This window comes from Corythoichthys intestinalis, unplaced genomic scaffold (genome assembly GCF_030265065.1).
Source record: "Corythoichthys intestinalis isolate RoL2023-P3 unplaced genomic scaffold, ASM3026506v1 HiC_scaffold_51, whole genome shotgun sequence".
NCBI classification, from domain to species: Eukaryota; Metazoa; Chordata; class Actinopteri; order Syngnathiformes; family Syngnathidae; genus Corythoichthys; species Corythoichthys intestinalis.
The window spans coordinates 1-15707 of NW_026651620.1; the positions used below are offsets into that span (position 1 = coordinate 1).

Sequence of the window (15707 nt, forward strand, 5' to 3'; positions counted from 1 at the left end):
AAACAATTATTTCTCGTCAGCATTTGACAATCTGAGATGCGGGGACGACAGGGGAGCTGACCGGATTATTTTATTTATTAATACCAGTGCAAAACGTCAATACGATCACCATAATACTGATTTGCAATGAAACTGTATATACATGTCATTTTTTTCCGAGTGTTTTATTTTTTTCCCCCGTGTCAGGTGTTGGTTGGTTTGACAAATTATGTCAATCCGTCCATCATGCACTACTCAAGCGCCCCAAAACAACGCACGCGGACACGGGAGATGTCGCAATATGTCTACATTTTTCTTAACAGACTAATAAGGGTAGAAAGGCGACATCGTAAAGGGCAAACAACCATTTCTCGTCAGCATTTGACGATCTGAGATGCGGGGACGACAGGGGAGCTGACCGGATTATTTTATTTATTAATACCAGTGCAAAAATTCAGTACGATCATCTTAATACTGATTTGCAATTAAACTGTCAAATATCAAAATGCAGTATTGTCTTTATTTCAGAGCAGCACATTCGAAAACTAGCTATTTACACTTATAGTTTTAACAATAGTGACTAAAAATAATAGTGATGAGCATGAAAACAAAAATACAACAGAGTGAGAGGTAAATATGTGTTGGTCGATCCATTTAGAAATTAAACTTTCGATTTATTTTTATTTTCGTGACAGCAAGCATGCTGCGTTGGCTGGTAGCAGGCTAGCAGCAGCATTGTATATGTGATCGAGAACATGCTAAAGAAAGTCCGTGCGCCCCCGACCCCAAACCCCCACTCCTCCCACAAAAGGAAAATGTTTAACCGTGTCCTAAATCGAAATGCAAGCACGAGCCATGATTTTGAGCCCATAGAACTAGGACAGACGACGCGGAAGTTCTCCCTCGCTTTTGCAGCAGCGGGTGGGAGGGAGACGAGGCTGTCTGTGAAAGCAGAATGATATTGCCTGTCACTCATTACTGAAACTACGACGAGTGGTCAATGTGCAAGAGAGGGAGGGACCAAGAATGTCACTTCCCGTTCAGTTATACTGCGAAGCGGTCTTTGGTGATTCGTTCGGCAACGTCACTTCCCGTTCAGTAACCGAACGATTCATTTGGACGGGGAGGGAGATGAGGGGGGCGAACGATTCGTTGAACGATTCGTTTGAACGAATCTTTTTACTGAACGATCCGGAATGGATTCGTTTACTCAAGTGAACGACAGATCCCGTCACTAGGGTCCGGATTTAGTGAACCCTGGCGTAGGGCCTACGGCGTCGCTCCGCTGTCACCGGAACGCAGAAGCATAAATCAGCCTTGACTAGAACCATTCTTCTTAACAAAACGGCCTGTCAAAAAACATTTCAGAAATTCTTTTTAACTAAACGGCCTGTTAAAAAGCAGATACGCTGAGGGATGTTATTTTGATCGATTCTGATTCGGTTGTGCTTTACCAATCATCTTATTGATAATAGCAGTCGCCACATAAGGCTGTTCAGTTCCCTATAAAGCAAAGAAGAAGCACTTTTCCTTGGGTGCAGCTGTCATTTTGGGTGTTATAGTGATGAGTGAGTAGGAAGTACCCAAATTTTACGTGTCTACATTACGCTTTCCTTATACTGCTTACGCTAGTTCTGATTTCAAAGGAGTTCCGTCAATCCACTTCCACGGGTATGGGCTCTTCAGGCCGATCCAGTAGTCAAAGCCATCGAGTTGTTCTTTCAACCAGTCCTGAAACAAATTGCATCAGTACTAAAGGGCACGAGAGACACTTAGTGAAAGGCCGCTCACCCTCTCCGCGCTGCTCCGGATTATCAGCAGGTGCCCCCCATTGGATGAACAGTAGCGTTTGGCATCATCCCAAGATTTAGAGTCATTGGCAAAGCAGTAACTATGTTGGTTGTTGAGCCGCCAGGGTGCCTGACAGCCCTCAGCAGACTTGGGCCGTCGAGTAGGCGATACAACCTTCTTATCAGGGCCCGTAAGAGGAGGGCCCGTAGCACGAGGGCCCGTAGTAGGAGCGACCGTAACAGGAGCTACCGTAACAGGAGGGCCCGTAGGAGGACGGCCCGTAGCAGGAGCGACCGTAGCAGGAGCGACCGTAACAGGAGGGCCCGTAACAGGAACGCCCGTAGCAGGATGGCCCGTAGCAGGAGCGACCGTAAGAGGAGGGCCCGTAGCAGGAGCGACCGTAACAGGAGGGCCCGTAACAGGAGGGCCCGTAGGAGGAGCGACCGTAGCAGGAGCGACCGTAGCAGGAGCGACCGTAACAGGAGGGCCCGTAGCAGGAGCGACCGTAGCAGGAGCGACCGTAGCAGGAGCGACCGTAACAGGAGGGCCCGTAACAGGAACGCCCGTAGCAGGATGGCCCGTAGCAGGAGCGACCGTAAGAGGAGGGCCCGTAGCAGGAGCGACCGTAACAGGAGCGACCGTAACAGGAGGGCCCGTAACAGGAGGGCCCGTAACAGGAGGGCCCGTAGGAGGAGCGACCGTAGCAGGAGCGACCGTAACAGGAGGGCGCGTAACAGGAGGGCGCGTAACAGGAGGGCGCGTAGCAGGAGGGCGCGTAGCAGGAGGGCTCGTAGGCCCGCAGCAGCGTCCTAAGGGCGTCAAGAAAAATATTCAAATAATATTTGATGATAGCAGTATTCAAAAAATTCAAAGAAAAGAAGAGCAAAACCGTTCATAATAAGTCTTTAAATAATAATGAAATCATTTTTCTAGTGGACCCTCTGCCCGTTTCACTTTTTCCTGTGATGTGATAATTTCACCACAGACCCCAGTCTCACCACCCAGCAGACGAGTGAGCTACCTGAAGGTGCTATTTTTAGCCTCCGCAATTGAGCGACGTTACGGTGACGTCAACTTCATGAAAAGACAAAAGCCCTCCGGGTCAGAAGAAAAAGAAAGAAGAGACCATAAACGTGAAGAAAAACAGAGGTTTGTTGTGATGATTTTTTTTCAACAGCATAAGCACGTAGACTTAGCGCAACTGCAAGCTAGCGGTTATTCACATAGAGTTTATATGACTTAGTGCTAAAGAAAGATTATACTGTATCATTAGCCAGGCTGTTGTTTTAGAAATATTTTCAGTATTCAGCCAGCTGTTGATTAGTTTCAGTTAAATTTACTCCCCCTCCAATTTTTGAGAAATTTGGACAAAGTCTATGGGGGACCCAAATTGTCTTGCTTACTTTCATGTGATGTGAACCACTTTTACCTTGTGTGAAATTTTGCCTTTCAAATAAATTTGCCTTGCCTAAAAAAGTGGCAAGGTTAATTATACAAATACACCATAAAATATGCATTAATAATTTCAAAGTTCTGTGGTATGGGGGACTAAAAGTGCCATGGATTTAAATGCAAACATTTGTTTTTAAATGTGTCATTAATTCATTAAAATGGCAATCACGTTCATGTAAAAAAAAAAAAAAAATTCAATAGGTATTTATTTGCTGTCTTATTTTATTTAATTCATTATTATTGAATAGTCCTGTGTAGTTGCAGTGCTTCAAGAATGTATTTTCTTTCAACTACGCCCATCAAAGATAGTGACCGGGTCCAATAGACAGGTACAGTAGGCTGCAAGACTTTAGGCGCTATCATGCTGGTTTGACAATGAGCAGCTATTTGACAAATATAATGTAAGATTCCACTTTCTTCTCTAGATGCTCTTCTGAAATATTTTCCTTCTGCCTCTGTACATTCTGGGCCATCTTTTACAGCGAACTTATCCACATCAGCACCAAGTCCAAGCCCACCAAGTCCAGGAAAGAAGTGCCCTTCCAAAACAACTGTCATATGAAAGTGCAATAGATGCTTTTGCATCAGTGAAGACAAGGTGAGTAAGGTTATAGGTCGAGGTGAAAAAAAGTTGCATTTTAAAGTGTTCGGTTTGTCTTTATATAGGTTTGTGTTGGTGGGGGGTGTTAATCATATTGTAACAACAATTGTAAAAGTCATCAAGATTGTGTTCAACTGCAGGTTTTTTGTTGTTGTTTGTTTTCCCTTCGGTCATTAAAAGTTCAATTATCCCTCCCCTTCCAGCACCTCAACCTATATGTATTCATGATCCAGATCAATTGAGATCACAGACAATGGTTTTGGAGCTAAGTTTCTGTTGTGTTGAAGCACATGTCTTTTGGACATTCTCTTCCTACGTTTGATACATTATGACAAAACACACACACAGGCACCACATACAAAATTATCCATCTCGCAATGTGAAACAAAACACCTGGAATGTGAAAAGTTGCATTGAAAACCTCAGTCCATGTAGAACTGTAACATATATGTATTTATTTTTTATTTTTTAATGTTAATTTTATTTATATATGAAAAAATACAATTATACATTAATACAAATCTATTGGGTTTATTGATAATTTATTGATTAAAAAAATCATTAAGATTATAATGGAATTAAAAAAAAGTAGATATTTATTTATATCATAGGTAAATACTATGACCCTTTAGTATAAAACTAAAACTAACCAAAACTAAACTACAAGAGTATTTAACTGCCATTAGTCAATATTTAGTATTATATATTTAGTGTTATTATATTTAGTAATAATAATACTACTAATAATATAGTATTATATAATACTATAAAATTAAATTAAAAAATAAATTATTATGAATTTATTAAATTTATTATTATTAAGTTATTAAAATTATTATAATAAAATTTAATAGTAATATTTAGTGTTATTTTTTTAATTCATAATAATTTTAATAGTTTTAAAATAGTTATATATATACATTTGTATTAATGTATAATTTTGGTTCGTTTAGCTTACTACTGACAACAACAGAAGTGCGCTTATTCTTAACTGGGAGGACTGGCTATGGATTCTCACGTTTCTGTGCCAATGACGGTGCTAGACGTCCAATCCATTTGCAGCCTTCCAAGGCAAAACGAAGTGAATTTCCAAGGCAAACCGAAGTGAATGTTTCAGGTTTTCAGTCAGTGGCGGTCAGTGAGTTAAATGAGTGGTATATCAATGCTTAAAGTCAGTCGTTAGTTTTAAATAGGCTTTACTACACCCTTTTTTCAAAAGTTCACAGTCGGATCAGAAAGTGTCTCAAAACCGCGGATGTATTATGTATTGTTTCCATTGTTTCAAATGAGACTGACAGTTTGCTTAATATGTCTAGTAATCTGACAAGTATACATTTCCCCGAGGTGGGGCCAATAAAATGCCCTTTTATATTGATCCCCTAATGATCTGAAGAAACAAATCCAGTCCCAACAACGTTTGCAGTGAACCTTGAAGTCAAATAAAAACGTGAACTCACCAAGCGAAGCCCAAATGCCAAGCACGGTCAACGCTTGGAAAAGGAGCGATTGTGCCTTCTTCATCTCTCAGGTCCAGATAGAAGATCAGCCAGATAAACTTCAGAGGAGAATTTAATACGACGCAAGCCTCTTTCGCTCTGTGACAGACACACAAGCTTGACTACGTCACGCACGCACGCACGCACGCACGTCCAACGACACAAAGGCTGGAGGATGACGCTCTAAAGAACTCGTGCATCAAAAGAAAACAAACATACAAACAAAGAAGAATTCGTGCATCAAACACGTCTCAACGTCACGTGGAACATTTGGAAATTAGGGTCGTACTAGTGATGGAGAAACCTTAGCTTTCTGAAGCAGTAAATATATATCAAGCAACGTGTCGAAATGGTTCATTCAGTGTTATGAAGCATTTGCCACGAATCAGTGTGGTGAGTCACGACAGACGACACTGCTTCACCGCTGCTTTCTGTACCGCTGAAGCAAATGTGTTGAGATGGTTCCGTGCTACGAGGCATTTGACACAATTCAGTGTGGTGACATCTTCTGGACAAAAATATATTGAATTTTCATCTAACCAAATGACCAAGTGTCATCTGAACAATGAAACCTGTGGGTGGTATGGTGGTTATATACTATGTCTGATGTGCGAGCAGTAGTGGGTTTGACCACTAGCCTGAAATGTATTCTTTATTCTTCCCCCAGATTAATAAAAAAAAAAAAATAATAATAATAATAATAATGAAAACAAACAAACAAAAAAAAGCTGTTGTGTTACTTTTAAATGAAATACGCAAATGCTTGTGCAATAGGGAACTCTTGATGGTAGGTGTATAGAATGCTAGTGACACTGGGATGGGGATTTGGGTGATTCACACATTTTTATTTAAAAACAGAATCATCTCAGCAGCATTTGGTTTCAGCCGGTTCCTCTTTTTGCTAATGACCTCTCCAGCTTTTGAGAATATTCTCTCACATGGCACGAACAAATATACAAACTGACAGATAGACAAACAAACACAAAAACTGACAAACAGACAGACACAAAAACAAACACAAAAACTAAATTGTGTGTGTGTGTGGGGGGGGATGCGTGGGTGTGTGTGTGCGTGTACTATGGCGAGAGGCTGACGTGACTGACCTGAAAAGAAACTGCTTTTCTGTACTGTTTCTCTTTTTTATTTACCAGCTTTCAATTTAACATGTTTAACAATTGTACATGCAGTCTAAACATTAAGTATATGAAAATGTCTTGTAAACAATAAGAATTCAAGTTTGAACATTTATAACAGCTAGTATGACTTGAACAACATTATACAAATCAATACGACGACTGTGCAAACATGTCATTGTAACACAAATGACATACGACTTGAACAGTACACTTCAAACAGACAACTTATTGTTCATGGCTGATGTGACATTATTACTTTTTGCTTTTTACTTCAATGTTTCTGTGTTTTTTTCTTCTTCTTTTTTTCAGAGCATTTTTTTAAATACATGCACGCACACATGCACCCCCACCACAGAGACACACACGCTAAAGCTATATTGCTCTTATGCCAATGAAGCGTTTAAGATTTTATGATGGCAGTAATGACACAGAATAAAGCAAGCACATACAGAAAAATAGCGGTGGCCATTAAATGGTGATATTATAAGCCCCACTGTTGGATTATAATTTATGGTGAATGCTTTACCATCATAAAAGCTGTCAAAGAAATCACACACACACACACAGATACAAAATAACGCGACATACTAATTGCTAGATGCAGTCGGTGCCCAATCCACTCATTAAGTTCAGCCGTTTTGACAAGGTTAGAGCCGCTATCAGACTCCCATCACGTTCATTTGTAGCGTTAGCCGCTAGCGTCAGCCAGTAGAAAGCAATAGAAGCACTCTCTCATGAAATCGTGAAGAAAGCGGGTGAAAGCCCGCCTGGAGGCCGCCAAGAGTCTACTTAATGTCGGGTGAAAGTTTGGCTAAGCTCCCTTAAGCCCGACTCCATCACGTTTGCTTGTAGCATTAGCCGCTAGCGTTAGTCTACTGGGCTGCTGTTTGCTTGATTTCCTGATAACCACGTGACTTCACATGTAAACACACTGACTGCTTTCTTAAAGGGGAACGAACGTAGCCGAACAACACGGCGTCAAAGCGGGATGAAAAGACTATATTTACTTGTTTTATTAAATGACCAAATTTACCGACATGGTCAAAATTACGTCGGTCATCGTGAAGAATTTTGTTAACGGTCAATTTTTGGTAAACCGCCTGGCTCTGCGGAAAACTCATTTGGGTACAATGCAACAGGTATTTGGATCTGTCAGGACATCTGGTATTGAATGAAAGAGCTACTGTTCGTCTATGTACTGCCCAAAAATTACGTCTTTATGGTACAACAGACGTTATGGCCAACACATATCAAGGGGACGCCGCGTCCCCAATTTTACTACGCAGAGTGTAAAGAGTTCATTCTTGGATAATTGTGAAAAAGTGATCATCCGGGATGGAGGATCGAGCCGCTACTCCTCCGCATTGTGAGGAGCCAGCTGAGGGGGTTCGGCCATCTGGTTTGGATGCGTCCAGGAGGCTTCGCTGAATGTAAGCCAATGTGGAGCTTTGCTCTCATACAAGAAATATATTTAAGGAACTTTTCCAGCGTTATTTCGTTGTGTAAATGCATTTATAATAATCACAAAAATATGTAGACTATTTAAACATTTAGAAAGATGCGGATTTTTTTTTCTGCCAGCTCGAAGAGATTAAAATAAATGTCAAATCCACCGATAGAACAGACACACAAATATAAAAGATATAAATGTTTATTGAATATGCATCTAACGGTATTGTTTAACTGAAAATTCATTGCAAAAGAGAGGCTTTAATTTTTTTTATTATTCATTGTCACAAATGTGATCACACAGAACGCAACCATGCATCTCATCCCCGCATTTCCTTCTTCTCCTGAGTCCTCCCAAATATAACATAAAATTGACGGCGGGGGGGTCAGGCTCTGGGCCTGCAAATCAAGTGAATTGATCAGGCTCGGGCGGGGTTGGGCTGGATTTTTTTAGGCCCAATCTAACCTCTACTCTGACGATGTTCAAAGGACATACATATTCATACAGTCAATGGGACTAAACATATATCACCCTGCTTTATGTGGTAATGCACGATAAATTATTTCTTACACTTAACGTACCAAATCTTATTTTATTGTCCTGACAGCAGACTTTATTTCTTTTCATGTACATAAGTAAACTGGCATATTGACGCATTCACAAATCACACGATCTGTAATTCGCTGCCAACAGACCAGTCGCGCTCTACTCGCTGGAGCGGTGTTGGATTTCGCGGTGAGGGTGGCTTTTAATTCTTCATAACTCCGCATTACTATCGCGCATTCCTCCTCCGTGAAGTAAGGTGCCCGTGCCATCGTCACAAGTAGTTTTTGACTCTGGTCTCCGCCCCCTTTTATGTGAACGCGCAGTAACTCTGATTGGGTTGACATAGGTTCGACTAATCAACCTCATAACTAGCGTCGTAGCACTGATTGACCACAAACTAGATAACCAGGTTTCGTCAACTCCGGTTAGCCGCTGGTAAGCAGGATTACTTCAGTACAGTACAGTACAGTACAGGCCACTGGCATTCACAAAGTCACGATCAAAATCAGTGACGTGCGGTGAGGTTCATGGTTGGTGAGGCACTGACTCCTTTAGTGTCCGATTTCCAAATATATAAACCAAAAACGGTAGCTTATTCAATTGGCTACTGGTTATTTCATATCTCATCAGCATTCTTCACAAAACACGCACACACGGTACATATTATCGATACGTAAAAGTAAGAAAATAGCATGCATTTGCTCTACACCCTCAATGTGTTGGTCGTCGCAATTCTATAATTCATGCAACATAAATGAGAGTAAAGAGTGGTGTACAAAACCACAGAATTCAATTCTGACCTTTAGTGAAATATTCAGTTGTTTTTAAAACTTTTAATTCTGATACTTTAATCAATTTATTACAGATTGCTAAACAAAAAGTGTGAAAAAAAAACAAAGAATATTTTATTTAAGGCCAAAATTTAGTTTTTAAATATTCTATTGTATTTTTCTTGGTCTAAGCTCTTTTTTTTTTTTTTTTTAATTTTTTTTTTTTTTTTATAAGATTGAAATGAAAACTGTTTGTGGTCTTGCGCCTGTCCTTCACCACAAAAACCGGCGTTACTTTGGAAGGGCATAGGTTTGGTCTCAACATTCGTAGGGACGATATAACAGCATAACCTGCATGTAGGTACACTTTTTGCTGGGGACGGGACATTAATTAGACCAAACAGATTGGATGAAGGGGGCAAAGGGCCACATTTCTCATGTATATGAACCTAATTAATTAATAGGCAAAATGATCAATGCAAAATAAATCCTTATCTTCTGATAATAACTTTTACGTGCATTGGTTCAGATGATACACTGTTCGATTCAAAGGTTTAGTTATTGTTGGGTAAAGAGACATACTATACATTATACATTATACATAATGAATCAATATTAAAATCTCCACAGATGAAGAATTTTTTTTTGCTTAATAGTGGAAAACAATTGGCTCATCCATTCAGTGAAGGACTCAATACATGAACCTCGTGATTGATAGATTCAACTGACAATTATATTTTTCTTTTTTTCATTGTAGATCTCTATTGTCAAACATTCCAAGTGTTCTTGACATATCTATTCAATTCAATTTTATTCGTATAGCCCTAAATCACAACAAGGTTGTCTCAAAGGGCTTTGCAGAGGCAATGTGATACACAATCAGAAACAGCAAATGAAGCAATAAAGATGAATACATACATTTCGAATCCTGGGCATCCCCCATCCGTAGACCCTCCATGTCGGCAAGGAAAAACTCCAAAAACTCCAGAGTCTTTGGGGAAAAAATGAGAAACCTTGGGAAGTACCACAGTGAGGAGAGATCCACTCCCAGGACAGATAGGCAGGAAGCACCAGGACTGGAATTAGCAGGCGAAGTTACAGTCCGTAAAGATACATTGGAGTAAAGGAACAAGAAGAGGTCCATCTAGCCAGATGAGACGGGGGTGTGACTTGTCTCTGTGATTTCACCTGTCGTGCCTGCACATAGTGAGTCCTCCTGTATTACCTAGCTGTTCCTCGTTGTCTCGTTACCCCTTGTCTGCATGTGTGTGTGTATAAAAGCACCCAGTTTCTTTTCAGTCCTTGTTGCGTCATTGTCAATGTAAGTGTCTATGTCAACGTCAAAGTCCATGTCAGGTTCTCATCAGCAGTATTCACGCCTATCCAAGCCCTTGTGTTCCAAGTGAGTTTTTGAAAAGCAGTCTTTTGTTAGTGACAGTTTTTGTTTGCCTCAGTGCCTTCTTTGGATTATCACAGCCTTTGTTTGTACTTTGTTTTTCGTTGGCTTTAATTAAATCATTTTTGCACCATTCATCTGCCTCGCCTACATTTCCCTGCATTTGGGTCCACCTTGCCCGCCCGCGCTCCCTGACAACTAGCACCTTAGAGACGGTCATTTGCTTTGCTAAGCCCCCCCCAAAAAACACTTGAGGTCAGAAGAGGCAAGATGGATATACATCATTTTTTCAAACCTAAGCTTTCAAAAGCGACAACAACTACTGAGCGAGAACCAAGAACTGAAGATGTGGACCATGAAACACCGGAGAGCATCGCCAAAATGGTGAGCGGAATTTCAGTTGGCTCCACTTCAGACGTTAACCCCCAAAAATGGAAACAAGGTAAAAAAAAAAAAAGTTCATTTTCAACGTATTATTATAAATTATGTTCCTGGCTGGAAATAGCCAAAACAGATGTGGCGTCTACTTCTCCACGAGGTAAGACAGAAAAACGCACACGCTCACACACGCAGACACACACACAGCTGGGGTGCCTGTATGTACGAGCATGGGCTAAGCTACTATCGGAGCATATATCGTGTAAGTTGATTTTATTGCTGACACTGCGTTTCGGGGTCATCAACATTTTTGGCCCCTCTTGCCAGAAAAGTCAAACTCCACCTTATGGTTTTACCACGCGATACTTTTTACTTTGACTTGAGTAGATTTGTGATGAAACACAACTCTTACGCCACTACTTTGGGCTACACTAGAGTCATTACATTTTTCGTCTTTATTGTACATATTGACTTTATTCTCGCCAGAGGTGCCGACAGTGGCCGTCTCAGTTGTACCAATGAGACGTCGCAACAATAACCACCTGACTCCATTATACGTTATAAGTAGCGGTAACAATGTTTGTTCTCCGCTAGAGGGCACTCATGCTCTGGGTGATGTTTCATCGTGTTGTTCTGGTCTGAATTTGAGGGTTTGTGTGTCATCTTTTTGGCCGGATAGGTTATAGTACAGTAATGTAATGACAGTTCATCTACTAGTAGATGAAGTTGTGCTGAGAAAAAAATATATAACATTATTATTATTATTTTTTTTCATAAGACATTGTAAGCAGTTACTGACAAAGTTACTCCTTACTAGAGTATTCTTTTCAACGAATATTTTTTACTTGTACTTGAGGAATGTTTTGGATAACTACTTTTGCTTTTAACCACCTCAGGTCAGACCTCGAAAAACTCTTGAGTCTGGTCACTCGTACATCGAAGCGCCACTATTTTTGCTATTTGACTATCACTTCACCATTAGCAAATGGACTGGACATTTGTCGCCGTCAATGACACAAAAACACGATCATTCAGAGGCAGCTCTGTGTGTTAATCTTGTCTTAACACAAAATTGGAATTGCCAGTGGGTCCAATGCGTGTCCATTGGCTCTTGATTCAACTCATCGTTGACGATAGCAAATTGAGCCAAGTCTTATCACCAAATTCACAACAACATTAGGAACGTCTTGCAGTCCTCTCCAGCATTTACCACCTACAATATATGCAAGCAGAAAGCTGTTGTGGTGAGAGTTAATACTGGCTCGGAATAAGACTGGTTTGGTTTAACAGAGGTCAGAGGGGGGTTTGAATGACATGAGAAGGTAATCCCATGAAAACGGGAGGTGCGACTACAACAGTTGGCCGATATCCAACCTTATTCTGACCTACTAACGAGCACATGAAATCAACTAATTTTATAGATCAAAAATGTCATTTATTTACACACTGTGGTTATGATCTCCCCCCCCCCCGTGAGTCATCACCTTATCGTGGTGGAGGGGTTTGCGTGTCTCAATGATCCTAGTAGCTATGTTGTCTGGGGCTTTAAGCCCCTGGTTGGGTCACCAATGGCAAACAGGTCCTAGGTGAGAGGCCAGACAAAGTATGGCTCAAAAAGACCCCTTATGATGAGCAACATTAATGAACCCCAGTTTCCCTCGCCCGGACGCGGGTTACCGGGCCCCCCCTCTGGAGCCAGGCCTGGAGGTGGGGCTCGAAGGCAAGCGTCTGGTGGCCGGGGCTGTCCCCATGGGGCCCGGCCGTGCTCAGCCCGAAAAGGCAACGTGGGTTCCCCTTCCCATGGGCTCACCACCTGTGGGAGGGGCCAAAGGGGTCGGGTGCGTAGGGAGTTGGGCGGCAGCCAAAGGCGGGGGCCTTGGCGGTCCGACCCCCAGCTGCTGAAGCTAACTCTTGGGACATGGAATGTCACCTCTCCGACTAGTTCCGACTAGATATAGTCGGACTCTCCTCCACACACAGCTTGGGTTCTGGTACCAATCCTCTCGAGAGGGGTTGGACTCTCTTCCACTCTGGAGTTGCCCATGGTGAGAGGCGCAGGGCAGGTGTGGGCATACTTATTGCCCCCCGGCTTGGCGCCTGTACGTTGGAGTTTACCCCGGTAGACGAGAGGGTAGCCTCCCTCCGCCTTCGTGTGGGGGGACGGGTTCTTACTGTTGTTTGCGCTTATGCACCGAACAGCAGTTCAGAATACCCACCCTTTTTGGAGTCCTTGGAGGGTGTGCTAGAGAGCGCCCCCTCTGGGGACTCCCTCATTCTACTGGGGGACTTCAACGCTCACGTGGGCAATGACAGTGAGACCTGCAGGGGCGTGATTGGGAGGAACGGCCCCCCCGATCAGAACCCAAGTGGTGTTCTGATATTGGACTTCTGTGCTCGTCACGGTTTGTCTATAACGAACACCATGTTCAAACATAGGGGTGTCCATATGTGCACTTGGCACCAGGACACCCTAGGCCGCAGTTCGATGATCGACTTCGTAATCGTGTCATCGGACTTGCGGCCGCATGTTTTGGACACTCGGGTGAAGAGAGGGGCGGAGCTGTCAACTGATCACCACCTGGTGGTGTGTTGGCTCCGATGGCGGGGGAAGATGCTGGCCAGACCTGGCAGGCCCAAACGTATTGTGAGGGTCTGCTGGGAACGTCTGGCAGAATCCCCTGTCAGAAAGAGTTTCAACACCCACCTCCAGCAGAACTTCTCCCTTGTCCCGGGGGAGGTGGGGAACATTGAGTCCGAGTGGGCCATGTTCCGCACCTCCATTGTTGAGGCGGCTGATCAGAGCTGTGGCCGTAAGGTGGTTGGTGCCTGTCGTGGCGGCAATCCCCGAACCCGCTGGTGGACACCAGCGGTAAGGGATGCCGTCAAGCTGAAGAAGGAGGCCTATCGGGCCTTTTTGGCCTGTGGGACTCCGGAGGCAGCTGACAGGTACCGGCTGGCCAAGCGGACTGCGGCTTCGGCGGTCGCCGAGGCAAAAACCCGGACATGGGAGGAGTTCGGCGAGGCCATGGAAAACGACTTCCGGACGGCTTCGAGGAAATTCTGGTCCACCATCCGGCGCCTGAGGAGGGGAAAGCAGTGCACCATTAACACTGTGTATAGTGAAGATGGTGTACTGCTGACCTCCACTCGGGACGTCGTGAGCCGGTGGGGAGAATACTTCGAGGCCCTCCTCAATTCCACCGACACGCCTTCCTTTGAGGAAGCAGAGTCTGGGGACTCCGTAGTGGGCTCTTCGATCTCTGGGGTTGAAGTCACTGAGGCGGTTGGAAAGCTCCTCGGTGGCAAGGCTCCGGGGGTAGATGAGATCCGCCCGGAGTTCCTGAAGGCTCTGGATGTTGTAGGGGTGTCGTGGCTGACACGTCTCTACAACATCGCGTGGACATCGGGGACAGTGCCTTTGGATTGGCAGACCGGGGTGGTGGTCCCCCTTTTTAAGAAGGGGGACCGGAGGGTGTGTTCCAATCATAGAGGGATCACACTCCTCAGCCTCCCTGGTAAAGTCTATTCAGGGGTGCTGGAGAGGAGAGTCTGCCGAGAAGCCGAATCTCGGATTCAGGAGGAGCAGTGTGGTTTTCGTCCCGGCCGTGGAACAGTGGACCAGCTCTACACCCTCGGCAGGGTCCTCGAGGGTGCATGGGAGTTCGCCCGATCAGTCTACATGTGTTTTGTGGATCTGGAGAAGGCGTTCGACCGTGTGCCTCGGGGAGTCCTGTGGGGGGTGCTCCGGGAGTACGGGGTACCGAGCCCCTTGGTAAGGGCTGTTCGGTCCCTGTACGACCGGTGTCAGAGTTTGGTCCGCATTGTCGGCAGTAAGTCGAATTCGTTCCCAGTGAGGGTTGGACTCCGCCAAGGCTGCCCTTTGTCACCGATTTTGTTCATAATTTTTATGGACAGAATTTCTAGGCGCAGCCGAAGCGTTGAGGGGGTCCGGTTTGGTGACCTCAGCATTGAATCTCTGCTTTTTGCAGATGATTTAGTGCTGTTGGCTTCATCAAGCCGTGACCTCCAACTCTCACTGGAGCGGTTCGCAGCTGAGTGTGAAGCAGTTGGGATGAAGATCAGCACCTCCAAATCCGAGACCAAGGTCCTCAGTCGGAAAAGGGTGGAGTGCCCTCTCCGGGTCGGGGATGAGATACTGCCCCAAGTGGAGGAGTTCAAGTATCTTGGGGTCTTGTTCACGAGTGACGGTAGGAGGGAGCGGGAGATCGACAGGCGAATCGGTGCGGCGTCTGCAGTAATGCGGACTCTGCACCGGTCCGTAGTGGTGAAGAAGGAGCTGAGCCGAAAGGCAAAGCTCTCGATTTACCAGTCGATCTACGTTCCTACCCTCACCTATGGTCACGAGCTTTGGGTCGTGACCGAAAGAACAAGATCCCGGATACAAGCGGCCGAAATGAGTTTCCTCCGCAGGGTGTCCGGGCTCTCCCTTAGAGGTAGGGTGAGAAGCTCGGTCATCCGGGAGGGACTCGGCGTCGAGCTGCTACTCCTCCGCGTAGAGAGGAGCCAGCTGAGGTGGCTCGGGCATCTGGTCCGGATGCCTCCCGGACGCCTCCCTGGAGAGGTGTTCCGGGTATGTCCCACCGGCGGGAGGCCCCGGGGACGACCCAGGACATGCTGGAGAGACTATGTCTCTCGGCTGGCCTGGGAACGCCTTGGGATCCCGCCGGAGGAGCTGGTTGAAGTGGCTGGGG

The 15707-nt window shown here is 44.4% G+C and overlaps 1 protein-coding gene across 1 annotated transcript; it reads right to left on the reverse strand.

Moving 5' to 3' along the window:
• Positions 1–18: 18 nt before the first annotated feature.
• On the reverse strand, positions 19–7515 carry LOC130911489 (keratin-associated protein 4-3-like). Its single transcript, XM_057829253.1, has 4 exons — positions 7507–7515; positions 5281–5441; positions 1771–2579; positions 19–1710 (listed from the first exon to the last, which is right to left on the reverse strand). The coding sequence occupies exons 1-3, from the start codon at positions 7513–7515 to the stop codon at positions 1952–1954; spliced, it is 798 nt and encodes a 265-aa protein (XP_057685236.1). The 3' UTR covers positions 19–1710; positions 1771–1951.
• Between the last annotated feature and the right edge of the window lie 8192 nt (positions 7516–15707).

What these genes read in the sequence shown, in the direction of transcription:
- LOC130911489 (XM_057829253.1), bottom strand. An exon ending in TGGCATTTGGGCTTCGCTTG is followed by an intron (nt 2,580 to 5,280) that starts GTGAGTTCACGT and finishes TGACGCCCTTAG; the next exon opens with GACGCTGCTGCGGGCCTACG.